The 16,046-nt window shown below is 33.1% G+C and overlaps 1 protein-coding gene across 5 annotated transcripts in view; it reads right to left on the bottom strand.

The window, feature by feature from the left end:
- Positions 1-16,046, bottom strand: part of LRRIQ1 (leucine rich repeats and IQ motif containing 1) — a 213,340-nt gene that overhangs the window by 125,640 nt on the left and 71,654 nt on the right. For all 5 annotated transcript variants that reach the window (XM_053895107.1, XM_019434723.2, XM_019434722.2 and 2 more), the window contains exons 15-17: positions 7,106-7,285; positions 4,099-4,545; positions 194-404 (exon numbers count right to left, since the gene is read on the bottom strand). In XM_053895107.1, the coding sequence (XP_053751082.1) occupies positions 194-404; positions 4,099-4,545; positions 7,106-7,285 (838 nt within the window). The remainder of the gene's footprint in view (positions 1-193; positions 405-4,098; positions 4,546-7,105; positions 7,286-16,046) is intronic.

The raw sequence follows: 16,046 nt of genomic DNA on the forward strand, positions 1-16,046 counted from the left end.
GGCTACTCTTTCACCCTAGATACTAAGCACAGGCACAGCCAACCTATGGCCTACATGTCACCTAACTAAGTAAGAAGCAAATCCAGTAGCTGTAAATCACTGACATCCGTGGGTTGTCCATTATATAGAATTACTCAGTGAAAGATGACAACTACATCTCTCAGGACTATTTCACCAAAAGATTAAAGCTAACCTGAATAAGAATAGCAGCCTTTTCCCTCTGTTCTTGGATATTCACGGTGTTTTCCCTTTTTTCTTCCTTTAAAATAGTTTTATTCTTGATGCAGTCATTGGGTTGGAATGTCAGGGGTTCTACTGCAGCAGTATGTAGCCTTGTAGAGAAATTAATCTGTCTGCGTACCATGTAACCACGCCAGTGTGCCTGGATTACCAAAGCTGCCATACTATTCAGAAGAGGAAAGAAAACATGGTTAGAACCCATAAAAACAGTTGTAGGTAAGAGGTCCTCATAAACTGTATGTATAAACATGAACTGCATCAAGTATTATTTTGAAATAAGAACATCTTTTGTTTAACAATAGGCACATAGGTAAAAATGGTACGGAAAACCTTCAAATCTGAAGAAGAGAAACGGGCCAGTAATTTAGAGAGGGATGTGAGGACTAGGGGGTTTTTGTTTGTTTCTTTTAAGGAGGAAAATAATACCAAGATTTTTGTATGATAACGGAGTATGTTGATCAAGTAGAAAGGGGGGAAAGTGATGATGTTGCAAAAAGGGACAATGCAGGAGCCTATGCTGAGTTGCAACAGAGGATGTGATCTTCTTCACAGTGGAGAGACTAGCCTTGGACAGAAGGGAGGGCCCCCTCCACTGTAAGAGAAAGGACCCGTGAGGTTATTACTAGCTGCACTTCCCTCCCTGCCCATGACAAATATTAAATCATGACAAACCCAGTAGTAAATTCTAACATTTTCCCAGCCTACATCTGTTTGACAATTTCAGGCACTGAATCAATCAATGCTGTGTTTTATCCACACCCCCCTAGGCTGCCCAGCAATATTAGCAAAATTTGAATAACAATGATAGTAAGTGGGTTCTCAGTGTGCTTCACCTTTTAACTCTTCCTAATTGGATAAATTTCCCTTTTTCCACACAGATTATTGCAGGAATATTATCAAGGTACTGAGTATAGTCAAAATACTAATTATTCTGTCTTAAGTGCTCTTTAAATTCCAGAGTTTAGTTTAAAAGGCACATGAAGGAGAAGTGATTCTTGCATATATCCCTTGCATTAAAACAGTTTTCAGTAATTTTATAATTATTGGCAATTCAAATGAAATTTTCTCCTTCCTCATACTAGTAAGTTTAAGGCAAAGTGGAATTGAGTCATAAACTCTGCCAGACAAGATCACACATTGTTTTTTCTCATAGTAGTATATTTGTGGGAAATTAGGAATGATGTAACCATTTTTATCATTATTTTGCTTTATTATCACTATTGTTATCATCATCATAATTTTACTTAAACCCTGTAGAAGACTTCAATCTATTTTGCTATGAATAGAAAGTTAAAGTTAATGGATAAAACTTCTGACCTAAGATAAACTACTTGAACTCCACATGCTTAGAAAAAATAATCACATTCCAACAAATCATGTCCTTCTGTAGGGTAAACAGAACTATAAATTTTGCAATGGATTTAATTTGTATTCAGTTGTTCAATTATCAATTCATTCTTTCTTCTTTTGAACAGAAACAAGTTAGGAAGTTTTTAAAGCACTATAATTGGTATTTTGGCTGATAAATAATCTGAAAATGTATTTATCATTTATAACTGGTAAAAAGTGAAAGGCTTGTAAGAAAACTCATTTAAGCTCAGACAGCATCTTGTATTTTTCTACAAATGCATACAAGTTTCACTGACTGTAACTGTAAATTTCTTCTAAAGCTCACCAGTCATTGAGTGCCTGAATTCCTCAGCCCAACATCATCAAAATTTCCCAAGGGAAACAACAACAGTGAGGGATATTTTCCTCAGTTACACTAACACAAGGACTGCTTTTTACTACACTGAAAGCAGGTAAACATGATGACTTTGGGGCTTCCTGAATGTAAGATGTTTCCATGTTGAGAAAAACAGCTTGTATCAGAGGTGCCTACCATCATCACCATCACCATCATTATCTTTTTTTTTTTTTTGGCAAAAATCATAATGATAAAATGCCCTTAGCATAAGAACACATGTAAATCATACTTAGGAAATATCTACACAACTGACAGTGAATCTTCCTGAAACACTGAATGGTGAGGTTCAGTAAATGGGTACATTTTCTTTTCTCATTATTCTTTAGCTCCTTGGCTTGTCTATATTTTCAGTTTGCAATCCTTCCTTATTATCATCATTTAGTTATTTTATTGATAACAGATTAAGAAGTTCTACATGTTGTTTATATGAAATTACAATAGGCAGGGTCTGGAGTGTTTGGAGTTGATAGGGTTCAGAATATGCTACCTCAAAATACGGCATCCTGGTATACTAAATATTTTAAGCTGTAGGAATTTGAGAAACAGCATGTCCAGGAAGGACTTTTTGACCTTCACCAGAAGCAGGCCATAAGACCCTCCTGTGAGAGGTGTCCTTCATGTACCTAGAGAAAAGAAGCATTCTCATCTGAAGATGGATGACAAGAAGAATCTGAATCAACAGGCCTTGCTAAATTTACCCCAGTTTACTACACTTAGCTTATACCCTTTGCCCTAATTATATTTTCCACAACCTTCTATTCTTTGTCAAACTTGATATGAAATTGCTCAGGTTTAACTATTTCTTCAGATCTTATTTCTTTAGGAAGACTTCCATGTCATGTGAAACATATTAAATACATTTTTATGCTTTTCTCTTATTAATTTACCTTTTATTTCAGGGATACCAGCTGAGAACTTAGAAGGGTGGAAGTAAAAGATGATATTTTTCCTCCCTTACAGAGCAAAAGTAATTGATTAAATAAACTGATGAAATAAATATAAAGGAGGAAATATTAGAGCCACTTTCAAGAAAATTTAAAAAATTTTTGCACAAGGAATACATCTTAGTTTTAGCATATCAAACTTTTTAATATAGCTTTCAGAAAAGAAATCACCATTCACACTGACAACTTCTGAAAGAATAAAGACTGGGAAAAATAAGGTCAGCTACTGTGATTTTCTGCATTCTGCCCTATTCAGCACCTGTTATTTTAGGAAAAGCTAAATTTAACCATTTTTTAATTTTGTTGGCTTGACAGTGAGGCCAACAGTAAAAAAAGAAAAAAGTTGACAAGCTGAAGTAATATTTATCTTTTCTGGTTCGATAGAAAAATTAAAGCCATTAGCTTTTTAAAGTATTTAAAAGTTGGCAAACCATAAAACAGACTCTTAACTATTAAGAACAGGAGGTGGGTGGGGGGATGGGTTAAATGGGTGATGTGTACTAAGGAGGGTACTTGTATGATGAACACTAGGTGTTGTATATAAGTGATGAATCACTAAATCCTACACTTGAAACTAATATACTGTATGTTAACTGGAATTTAAATAAAAACTTGAAAGAAAAAAATTAAAAATTAAAGTATTTAATAGTTGGAAGAGGTTTATGTGATTAATATCAAAGAATATTGGCATACTTTATAGGTTGTTATGCCAACAAAAATTATAGCACATGCATTCAAATACTTGCATAGATGCTTATTAAATTATTCTGAGATCAAGAAGCAAAGACATAGTACATGAAAAGGTATACTTTTAAAAATGAAATTACCTGATTATTCAGCAAGTTTTCTTTATATTATTTTTAGAATAGCAGAGTGTTTTATTTTTTCTTAAAAATTCATTTTAATTGTTTAAAGATTAGAAAGCAGAAAGAATAATTTTACATGTACTTATTTTCAATGAAATACTAGTCAACTAAATCAGAACCTGCCAAAATTCAAATTCATACGTACTATAATTAATAATTTGTACACATCATAAAAACATAATTAAAGGAATTCATATGAAATACAATAGTGATTTAAATCCTTTACCAAAACATGGACGAATACTATCAATAAAAAATACAAAATATACAATGTAAAGAAAAACGGTGTATTAAGTCTTACATTTTATTACGATGTCCAATATTTTGGCAATTCCTCAGCAGAGAACTTGTCATTACTGTTTCCACAAATGGGATTCTTTTAGTGGGGATACTGTTTAATTTGCTGTCTTCTCTCTTCTGGTCTGCTATTTCTCCCTGATTTCTTCCTTCCGTATCTTCACATAAAGAGGATTTGGTTGATGTAGAATGACTAGAGTCAGAATTCATCCATTTCTCAGAAATATCTGGTGATTCCAGTTTATACCTGTCTGCACAAGACTGGAGAACTCTATTTTGCAGGATGCTATCACTATCTGTAGCTAAATGATTTTGCTGGACTTCTGATTCTTCTCTCTGGGTGATACGTGCATCCCCGTGTTCATGTGCATATCGGCATTCATTACTAAGTGTCATTAATTTCTTAAAATAATGGCAGAGATTTTCTGCAGCATCCAGGGTGACCAAATTTCTAAACAAATAAAGAAGACATTTAATAAGAACTATATAACCAATATTAAAACTTATATAGGTTTTGGAAATTTCCCTTGTGTGGTTTGACATGAAAATTAAGCTTTACTACAATATTCATTAAAAACTTATTTCTGGTTGTTTATATAGAAATTGATCTCATTTCTAACAAAATTTGAAAATATTTGTTTAGCTAATTTAGATCCATCAATCCAGACAAAATGTCTGGAAGTTTTAGAACCATTTTTATTCTAGGTATTTTTGGTACAATTGAATGAGAAAAATCCATGCTTTTACTACCATAAACATGAGAGATCATGGCTGCCTAAATTTGGAGAAGTTATTTATGAAACAAAGTTAAAAGTACTTTCTACATTGACTCTTGCCATGCAAAATATTTGTATTGGACTTTTAAACAAAGAATTTATATTATGGGAAAGTTTTATTCCCCTTTTTCTCTGGAAAAACAATCCATTGCAAAGAGAATTCAAATACTTTAAGATATAAATGGTGGTGATTCTCTTAAACAATTGTTGAATTTTTATCTTATGGAGGCTATCAATGGCTTATGTAATTAATCAAACTTTCTGTTTGCCAGATTTGAGGATCTCAGTAGCAAATGTAAAGAACTTTGCACTTGTATGAGCCTTTTTCTTGGCTACACTTTATTTACCTCCCATTATTTTTTTTTTAATTTTACTTACTCCAACTGTATATTTTCTAACTATATTTAATATATAGCCACAAGCTGTCTTATCTTTTTCTTGCAGGATATAAATAAATACAAGACTTTTAACCATACCATAAAAATGAAAGTTATAGTCCCTATATGTAGAGATAAATAGTCTTGTGTTCACAAAGGTATTATCAGACATTAGCATAGTCTCCTCCAATATATATTTTTGATATTTTGTATTTCATTCATTTTGGTGGCTAATAATGTATAAAAGTTTCAATTCAATATTGGGATATCAAGTGGTTACTGATTAGGTATTGAATTCACCATCTATTATTAATATAAAATATAGTCTATTTTCCATTATCAATGCCAAAATGAAACAAGTTGCAATGACAATGGATTATCCAAAGGAATTGAGAAATCTATGTTTCAACATGAGAGATATCAAGGGTCACCTTTAAACAAAAAAATTGCGTATTACCATACATATTCAAGGAAGTATGTTTAGTTTTGCACAAAATAAATGTAAATAACCTTAGTCTTTATTAAAAGTAAAAATTAATTATCTGTAACAATTATTATTTTTGAGAGAGAGACAGAGAGAGAGAGAGAGAGAACAAGCAAGAGGCAGAGAGAGAGGGAGAGAAAGAGAATCCCAAGCAGGCTCCGCACAGTGTAGAGCCTGAGGTGGGGCTCCAAGTCACAAGCAGTGAGATCAAGATGATGACCTGAGCCAAAATCAAGAGTCGGATGCTTAACCAACTGAGCCACCAGGCACCTAGGTGCCCCAGACAATTGGGATTATTTAAAAGCTGTGAGATTTGTTTTTAATCTGAATGGACTATATACAAAAATATTTAAATAGAAAAACCAAATCTTATGTAGATGGGCATGTATGAAAGTGCAAAGAGCAATAATTTAAAAATTAAGTTTAGGTATTTAGAAGCGCATATTACAATTATAATTCCAGTTTTAATGGAGAGTCATCATAAGTGAAATATGAAATCACTTTCCTTTTTCATTTGTGTTTTCTGGAGCAATGCAAATTAGAAAATATAATTATAGAGGGGTGTCCAGGTGGTTCAGTCAGTTAAGCGATCAAGTTTTGATTTTGGCTCAGGTCATGATCTCATGGTTTGTAAGATCAAGCCCCACACTGGTCTCTGTGCTGACAGTGCAGAGCCTGCTTGAGATCCTCTCTCTCCTTCTCTCTGCTCCTTCCCCACTCATGCTCTTTCTCTCAATAAAAAATATTAAAAATCTTTAAAAATAAAAGAATATACAATTATAGAAAGATCAAATATACTTCATTCATAGTAACGTACCCTGAATTTTGGATGGGGAATGGGAAATTCTCTTTCTTTTATATCTAATTAGGATTCTACTCTCAACTTCTGTTCTTCTGAATATGTGCATGTGTTGACTGCTCTTATCTACTGTGTGCTCATAATATTTGAATATATTAATATAATATATGTACAATATATCTAATACATAATAAATGTTGTATGCCTTGCTCCATTGTAACTGTTTGTCTAATTTTCTCTTATGCTAATCTGTTAATTCTTTGAAGATAAAGTATAAAACTTAGCTTATTGTGTATTTTGTTTACAATCACTGTCAAATAAATTTATGACTGATTCATTGAATGACTGACTGAATGGATGTTTGATTCTTGTCTTGAAGCTATCCTCATGATTTCACTTACTTTATCTAACACTTTAGCATTGAAATTATATTTTAAATTGTGTTTTTAAGAGAGAATATCCTTAAAACACACAGTACTAATTTAAAAAAACATCACTGTATTAATCAGCATATTTTTTAAATTATATACATAAATTGCATTATTCTTTAAATTATGAGAAGAGAACAGTCTTACCCTTTCACAGTAATATACTTTTCAATTAGTAAGTTGAATTCTTGAATCTGGGACTGACAAAGTACCAAGAAACGTCCTAATTCTGGTTGATAGTATTCTTCAGTCTGCCTTTCTGAACAAGAGTTTATCATTTCACCATTGAGGATTCTTAGAGCCGGTAACACTTTAAGTAGAGAATGCCTATTGAAAGCAGGAAAAAAATTAATAATCTTGAAGAGTTTATATCTAAAATAACCATATAACTATTACTTAAACAATATAAACACAGAGTATATCTCAGAAAATGCTATTGATTTTGTAGAGAAAATGATACTGTTAAATTTGTTAAAAATTTCTATGGTATCATGTCATGTACAAAGTTAAATTTTAGAGACTTGACAAACATTTAACCATTTTCTTCTATAACATAAATGGGAAATTTAGCAGATGGAAACTTGGGCTGGGAGTAAATAAAAAGCTACATTATAAAAAAATAATATCAGATACAGTATTTTAAAAATATGATAATTAAAATAAAACTACTGAAATTTGTTGTTTATTTTAGAAGAAGAGGTAAATTCTGATTGTTTCTCTTAGTAAAACATAGTTAAGAGTAGGTCTAAAACAAGAGTAGTAAACAATCACCTTGTTTATCATGATCTGAAAAATCTAAACTTATATTTCTTCTTGAATCTTGCTAAAAATTATGATAATAAAAATATCCAAAGTATGCATAGAAGTCTGTACCAATTTAAAAGGCTAATGGTGTGAAAAACCAAGCCAGACAGCAAGAGCTTTCCACCAGGCCTAGCCATTTATAAGTATTTACCCAATCCTTTCGCAAGGGTACTGTGGGCCTCTTTTCACAAGGCCATTAATGGTCAAAGGGGTAAAATGGACTTCTTGAATGAATAAATCCCCCTTAGTTAGAAACTAAATTTCTTACGAGGAAAAGTACAAAACTGATGAAAGATATCAACGAACTAAATAAATGGGAAGATGTCCAATGAAGATATTTTCATAGATAGGAAGTTCAAAATTGTTCAAGAGATCATTCCTTCTCAACTTGGTCTTTAGATGCAATGCAACTCCACTAAAAGTACCAGTAAGGTATTTTGTGTATATCAACAAAATGCTACTAAAATTTACAAAAAGAAGCCAAAAAACAACAACAACAAAAAATCCAAAAAGACAAAAACAAAAAACAAACAAGAATAGCCAATTCCACACTGAAAAAGAAGAAAAAAGTTGGAAAACTAACACTTTTGACTTCGCACTTACTACAAAGCCACAGTAATCATGACAGTATGGTATTGGCAAAAGAATAGACACATTTATCAATGGAAGAGAGACAGACAAATATATCAATGGAAGAGAAGAGAGAACCTAGAAGTAGACCTCCATGAATCTACTAAAGTGGATCAGTCAACTAATCTTTGACAAAGAAGCAAAGGCAATACAATGGAACAAAGATAAATGATGCTAGAACAATCAGACATTTACATGCAAAAAAGTGAATCTAGACACAGACTTTGTATCCTTCAAAAATTTAACTCAAAATGGGTCATATACCTAAATGTAAAATGCAAAACCATAAAACTACTAGAAGATAACATAGGAGAAAAAATTAGACGGCACTGGTATAATGATGACTTTTTGATAATAATAACACCAAAGATACAATCCATGAAAGAAATAATTGATAAGATGGACTTCATTAAAATTAAAAACTTCTGCCCTGTGAAAGAGAGTATCGAGAGAATGTGAAGACAAGCCATATACTAGGAAAAATATCTGATAAAGGGTTGTTATACAAAATATATGAAGAAATTTTAAAGCTCAATAAGAAAATAAATACACCAATTAAAAAATGGGCCATAAAACTTAATAGACCCCTCACCAAAGAAAATATACAGATGGTAAGTATATGAAAGATATTCAACATCATTTGTCATTAGAAAATTGTAAATTAAAATAACAAGATACTATTATCTATTAGAATGGCCAATTCAAAATGCTGACAATTCCAAACGCTGGTGAGGATGTGAAGAAATAAAAACCTTCAATCGTGCTGGTGGAAATGTGGAATCAGTGCAGCTATTTCGGAAGATAGTTTGGTGGTTTCTTACAAAAGTTAACATATTTTTACTATACGATCCAGCAATGTGCTTCTCAGATTTACCTAAATGAATTAAAAACTATATCTGCACCAAAATCTCCACACAGATGTTTACAGCAGCTTTATTTGTAATTGCCAAAACCCGGAAACAACCAAGATGTCCTTCAGTAGGTGAAAGGATAAATAAACTGAGTTACATCCATACAAAGGAGTATTATTCAGCACTAAAAAGAGATGAGCTATTAGGCCATGAGTAGGGAAGATTCCTAAATGCATATTACTAAGTGAAAAAAGACAATCGGATAGGGCTACATGCTGTACAATTCCAACTATATGAAATTCTTGAAAAAAGTCAAAACTGAGACAGTAAAAAGATCAGTGTTTTCCAGGGATTAAGGTGAAGGGAGGGATGAACAGAGCATTTTTAGGGCAGTGAAACTATTCCGTATGATACTACTACATAGCGAATACATGTCATTATACATTTGTCAAAATCCATAGAATACACAACACCAAGAACAAACCCTAATGTAAAGTATGGACTTCAGGTGATAATGATGTGTTGATGTAGATTCATCAATTGTAACAGGTGTACCACTTTGGTGTAGGATGCTGATAGTCGGGGAGGTTGTCTATGTGTGGGGACAGGGTATACCTGGGAATTCTCTGTATTTTCTGCTTAATTTTGATAACCTGACCTTCTCTAAAATATAAAGTTTTTTAATGTTTATTTATTTATTTTGAGAGACAGAGCACAAGTGGGGAAGGGGCAGAGAGAGAGAGAGAGAGAGAGAGAGAGAGAATCCCAAGCAGGATCTGCACTGTCAGTGTGGAGCCCAACACGGAGATCAATTTCATGAATCATGAGATTATGACCTGAGCTGAAATCGAGAGCCAGATGCTTAACTGACTAAGCTACCCACATGGCCCCCAAATATAAAGTTTTTAATTAAAACACAAAATAAGACAAACAGTTCTCTAAAAACTAAATGAAGGACAGCAAGATAAGATTACAAAAATGCCAAGGTTTAAGAAAGAAAACTCCAGTCAGGTACTCCTTCCACCTAGACGGTATATAGTCAGGGTCAACATATCCATTTATACAAACACAATTGTAAAATATAATTTTTATATTTATAGAAATACTTTATATAATAATTTATATATAACTTATATTTATATAGATTTATATTTACATATTTATGTATACTTTATATATAAATGAAGAAATTGGTCCACTGAAGCAAAAATGCCAAGGCCCAACTAAAGTCATAACACATTACTATGTATAGTTATGATCTTGATAGTCTTGGTATTTAATAAAAGATAATCACAAGAAATATATAAATACATTTCCTTTAATGAAAGCAAAAAAAGAGAAGAACATCACAGTTTTTCATTTACTCAGGATACATGATTAATTTCCCACGCTTACCTCCCTCCACCCTTTGAGAAATAATACTTTTTTTCTCTTGCAGATATTTAAATAAGGAAAGAGGGAAAGCAAACAGATTATGTTCAAGATAACTATCAGATGTTTTACAGTGTTAAAGAGCTTAATCTAGTTAAGAAAACTTGGGTCCATCACTTCTTGGCCTTTTGGCTAAGATCAAGTGAAGACTAGGGTCCATTTATTTGGAACTTTTTTAAGCTTTTTTTTTTTTTTTTTAGGCTTGAAGATACCAATATTGGTCATATCATAAACTACCGCACTTACTATAAAAGGTTAAATAACTAGCATATATTGCATTTCTGTTTGGATTCATTTTAAGATGTGGTTCAAAAACAGAATGCTAATTAAGATAATGGCTATTCATCACAGAGGTACAATACTAAATATAACATGAAATCTTTGACTGAGGCTACCATCAAAGCAAGGAAAGGTTAAGCTCTGAAATTGAAGCTGGTAATAATTAAAATGTAATGGAGAGATTAACTATCCATATTCTATCCTATCAAATTGTTTATTACATTAGTAATGAAACTATATTGCATTCTAAATCTCCCTCAAGTATATAGTCAACTTTTCTTCAAGACATGACATGTCAGAATAACGTGGCTGTAAAATGCCACATATGAAATAAAGATGCTTTTGAAATGTGATAATAAAGGGTAGTAAAAGTTAAAACTGTATTGGTGTTTATACAGCTTAAAAAAGAACATGCTCTAATCCTATTGATGATCTTATTTCATTAGATCATCTCCTAAAATACAGAAGAGCAAACATAAGGCTTCAATAATGTGATGGAACCAGCCCTAGACAATAACCAACAGTTTTAATTCCTTGTGTACCATGCAAATTTCTCTCTGATAATTTGGTCTCCAGAGTGGACCTGATCAGCAGAAGGAATGAGGTATGCTAATGGCCTGCTTTGGTCTTTAAAATAGGTATATTTCTTATAAGGAAAATTAATAAAGCATATTTTCTTATTATAATTTGGATCTCTTAAGACTTAGATAAAGCTGGGGCACCTGGGTGGCTCAGTTGGTTAAGCGACTGACTTCAGCTCAGGTCATGCTCTTACAGTTCATGAGTTAAAGCTCCGCGTCAGGCTCTGTGCTGACAGCTTGGAGCCTGAAGCCTGCTTCAGATTCTGTGTCTCCCTCTACTTCTGCCCCTCCCCTGCCCGTGCTCTGTCTCTCCCTTAAAAAAATAAACGTTAAAAAAATTTTTTAAAGAGGTAAAGCTGATTTTTTTATTTCTATTGTCCAGTTAGTTCTGGTTGAACAATAACAATAAGCTGTTGGATCTATAATACTTTTCAATGGGATCCTGGACCTACAGTGATATTGCAGATGAAGTAACACTTGAGACCCTCTTGAACAGCCATCTTTCAGGTGTCATTTTGTCTAATTAAGAAGATGTCAACAAAATGAAGGAAATACTCATGCTGCAATCATGAGAACCACAGGGTCTCACACATGTGTTCTTTATCTTAGTCACTGTCTAAATCCATTGTGATGGCAATTCAAGGCTAAATCTCTATGTGTGTCTCCAACCTTGCAGGGCAGTCTCTGAAAAGATCTTCCTTGAACTACTGTATCAGTAGTACCTGGGATAATTTTTTAAATTCACTTACACCAAAGACCTCTGTTGGTAGGTTCTGGGGAGTTTGCATTTTAATTTTTTTAACGTTTATTTATTACTGAGAGACAGAGAGACACAGAGCATGAGCAGGGGAGGGGGAGAGAGAGGGGGAGACACAGAATCTGAAGCAGGCTCCAGCCTCTGAGCAAGCTGTCAGCACACAGCCTGATGCGGGGCTCGAACTCACAAACTGCAAGACCATGACCTGAGCCGAAGTTGGATGCTCAACCAACTGAGCCACCCAGGTGCCCCTTCCTGTGTCTCCCCCTCTCTTTGCCAGAACTATTGTTTTGTTTTTTTAATTTTTTAAAAATGTTTCTTTATTTCTGAGAGAGAGAAACAGAGCATGGGCATGGGAGGGGCAAAGAGAGGGGAAGACACAGGATCCAAAGCAGGCTCCAGGCTCTGAGCTATCAGCACAGAGCCCGACTTGGGGCTCAAACTCACAGAGCAGTGAGGTCGTGACCTGAGACGAAGTCGGATGCTCAACCAACTGAGCCACCCAGGCGCCCCTGCATTTTTAAAATATAGCTTTTCTTATGGCTTTAAAGAACCAATGCATTGGTGGGGGGCGGGGGAGGGAGCGGGGAATGGGCTACAAGTTATGCCAAAATTAGAGATGTTCAGGTTTAAACTTAAAAAAAAAAAAAATTGAAATTTTATCATTCTGGAATTGTCTTAAATTTTCAAGAAAAATATAGCTTTCTTGTAAACTTGAGGCATGCCCTATATATATCAATGATGCCAGAGAATTTGCTAAAATAAGAGATATTGTGGGCCTGGACAGTTACATTCCAATGATCTGTTCACTGATTAACATTGCCATTGGTTTTACATAAATGGTGCAAAAGTTTCTTAGGAAAGTATTCTTGTAACACTGAAGTTACAGAGTACATATCAAATAGATAGAGAAACCAGTTTTCTATTCAGAAATAATTAATGACAAAACGAAGAGCCATTTTAACTAAATGACCCAATATAATCCTAGAAGCAAAATATAAGAATTTGCTTATCAGATTAATGGAAGGACCAATGATTTACCACAAGTATACTCTATTTAACAAAACAACTGTTTATGCCCTAGACAACCAAAATAATAAGAAAATAAGTAAATCCAAAGGTAACTAATACAAGGCATTAGGTTTATTTGCAGGTATTGCAAGTGGCCTTATGTGGAAGCTGTTTGGATGTTAACTAACCAGATTAGCAAGGGGCAAAATGATAATTTTGTCATCAAATACTACATTTTGAATATGGCTATGAATATAGATATAATTATGTACAATATTATAGCTATAGGGAATAATTACAGAAAATGTGGATCAATGGGGCTTGAATTTTTACATTGAAAATATTTTGATGTTACATTCATCACCTTTACATAAGAAAAAGTCCAAAACAGTTTATTTGTGTCAAAATATTTGAAATTTCTTTGGATGTAAAAATTAGTTTGTTTGGATCTTCAAGACCATGACAATATCTTGATATTTATGATTTATATAATAAATATCCATATTTGATTTGGTGTTTTATGTTAAAAATTGTTTGCTATTTATTTTTTTAAAGGAATAGTTATCAGAACTATATAAATCAGTAGTGTAGTAGGTTGGCCTTCAGTTCAAATGCAGCCTTAGAAGACTCTATGATGAATATATTAGAAAGTGCTGTAACAAGTTGATTCATGTTGGAAATGAAGTATAAGAATACTGTGAGATCTCAACATTAGTTTTTCCAGCTGGGGTCCTCCTAGCCAAGGGCTGAATCAATATTTCATTTAGTGAAAACTTCCTGGTGAATATTCTGTCACTTAAGAGACTCTATTAATCATTAACGAATGAAACACATTCCCAAAGGAGATTCCAAACTGAGTTTGTAGATTAAGTTTTAAAAAGAGATTTTTTTAGTACATCAGTTTTGTCCATGTTATCACTGGCCAGACATGAAAGTAAGAAGCCAATTGGGAAAATCTATAACTAATCCCTTTGTTGGTATCACGGGGTTACGTAAAGTTCATTGGAACATACTGCTTACCCAAGTTTGAGTTGATCCTTTCATTAACAAATCCCTATTTTATAGATTACCAGATTTTAAACCCTTTAGATAACTGAATCTCTTCTTGAAATTATGAAATCTGTATTAGGCCCACTGATCTAAGTGAAATTTGATAAGCAAAAGTTTAAGTTGGTTTTACTCTAGTACAGTAAATTTTATTTAAACATAGAAATTATAATAGCTAAATAATTGTACATGTCTATAATATAAATACTACCCTTTTTCAATATTATTTTTAATTAAATATTTGCTTTAAAACTGTAAAGTATATATACATAGTAAGTATAGTATATGTTAGTATAGCACTAAGTATATATACTTAGCATAGTAGTAAAATGTGAATGTTTATCTTTATATATTTAAACAGATTTATATCAATATATTTCACTATGAGCATATTTTATCCAACAAACTAAGTATTTATTCTTCATACCAAAAAAAAACCATCAATCAATTCAAAGATTATTCAGGACATAGAGTTGTTTCTAGTTATTGCAACTGGCAACATGGCAGCTGTTTGAATGGAAACTCAGACCAGATCAGCAACAGAATTCATGTCCTATTTGCCCAACTCCTAATAGAAAAACCATGGCCTGCAAAGAGCTTGCTCTGAATATTGGGCACAGCCACCTATTTCTGTTTGTCATCATAGATTTGGTCTATATAGTTACTTAGAAAAATAAAGATATCTACCTAAAAACAACCCATCAGGTATTTTCATTATAAATAATATCACCTTCTTGGCAGGTGATAATTACACCTTCTTATATAAATAATAATCACCTTCTTGGCAGGCATAATTACACTCTACCTTTTGTGTGGGAAGTTTCATTCTAAGGTCTAGGTTCTAAAAACGGGGACCCAAAACCTGGGGATTAGTGTTTTAAATCCCAGTGTAAGAAAAGCATGGCCCCAGAACTTGAGCTAGTACATCTAGATGGGGACCTTGACTACTTCTATTTTGGATGACAGAGTCCTTTTCCCAGGTGGAAAAAGGTCTAGAAACATATTTAAGGTTTTTTTTGTTTTGTTTTGTTTCACATATATATACACCTTCTTTAAATAGTTGCAATGTCTGATCTCCTTATAATTTGATATTAACTAATAGTTGGTATAGTAGTAGTATAGTAGTAGTAACTTGTCCTAAGACCAGATTTTCAGAAAACAGGAAGAATGTCACAAACACTATGGTCCCTAAAAGTCTAAAGACTCCAGTTGTAGAACTCCTGACATTGATAATTACTGCAAACCGATAAATAAGTATCAATTGTTAATTTATGGGTAATAATACTTTCAATCCCTGAAGTAAATTTTAAAAATTCAATAGAGGGGAGTCTGGGGGGCTTAGTCAGTTAAGCATCTGACTCTTGATTTCAGCTCAAGTCATTATCTCATGGTTTGTGGTATGGAGCCACACATCGGGCTCCATGCTAGCAGTGCAGAGCCTGCTTGGGATTCTCTCCCTCCCTTTCTCTCTCTGCCCTTCCCCTGTGCACATGCTCTCTCTCTCTCAATAAATAAATAAATAAATAAGCATTAAAAAATCCAAGAGAAAAATTAGACGGGGTGAAACATGCATTTTTTTCAAGATTTTACACATTACAATGTAAATTTCTATAATGTATTCCTTCAACAAATAATTTTGGTTATCTATGACATTATAGATGTCATGCAGACATACTTGCCTTGCATAAGTCTACATA

This window comes from Panthera pardus, unplaced genomic scaffold, assembly GCF_024362965.1.
Source record: "Panthera pardus isolate Hobbes unplaced genomic scaffold, ASM2436296v1 HiC_scaffold_6, whole genome shotgun sequence".
NCBI lineage: Eukaryota > Metazoa > Chordata > Mammalia > Carnivora > Felidae > Panthera > Panthera pardus.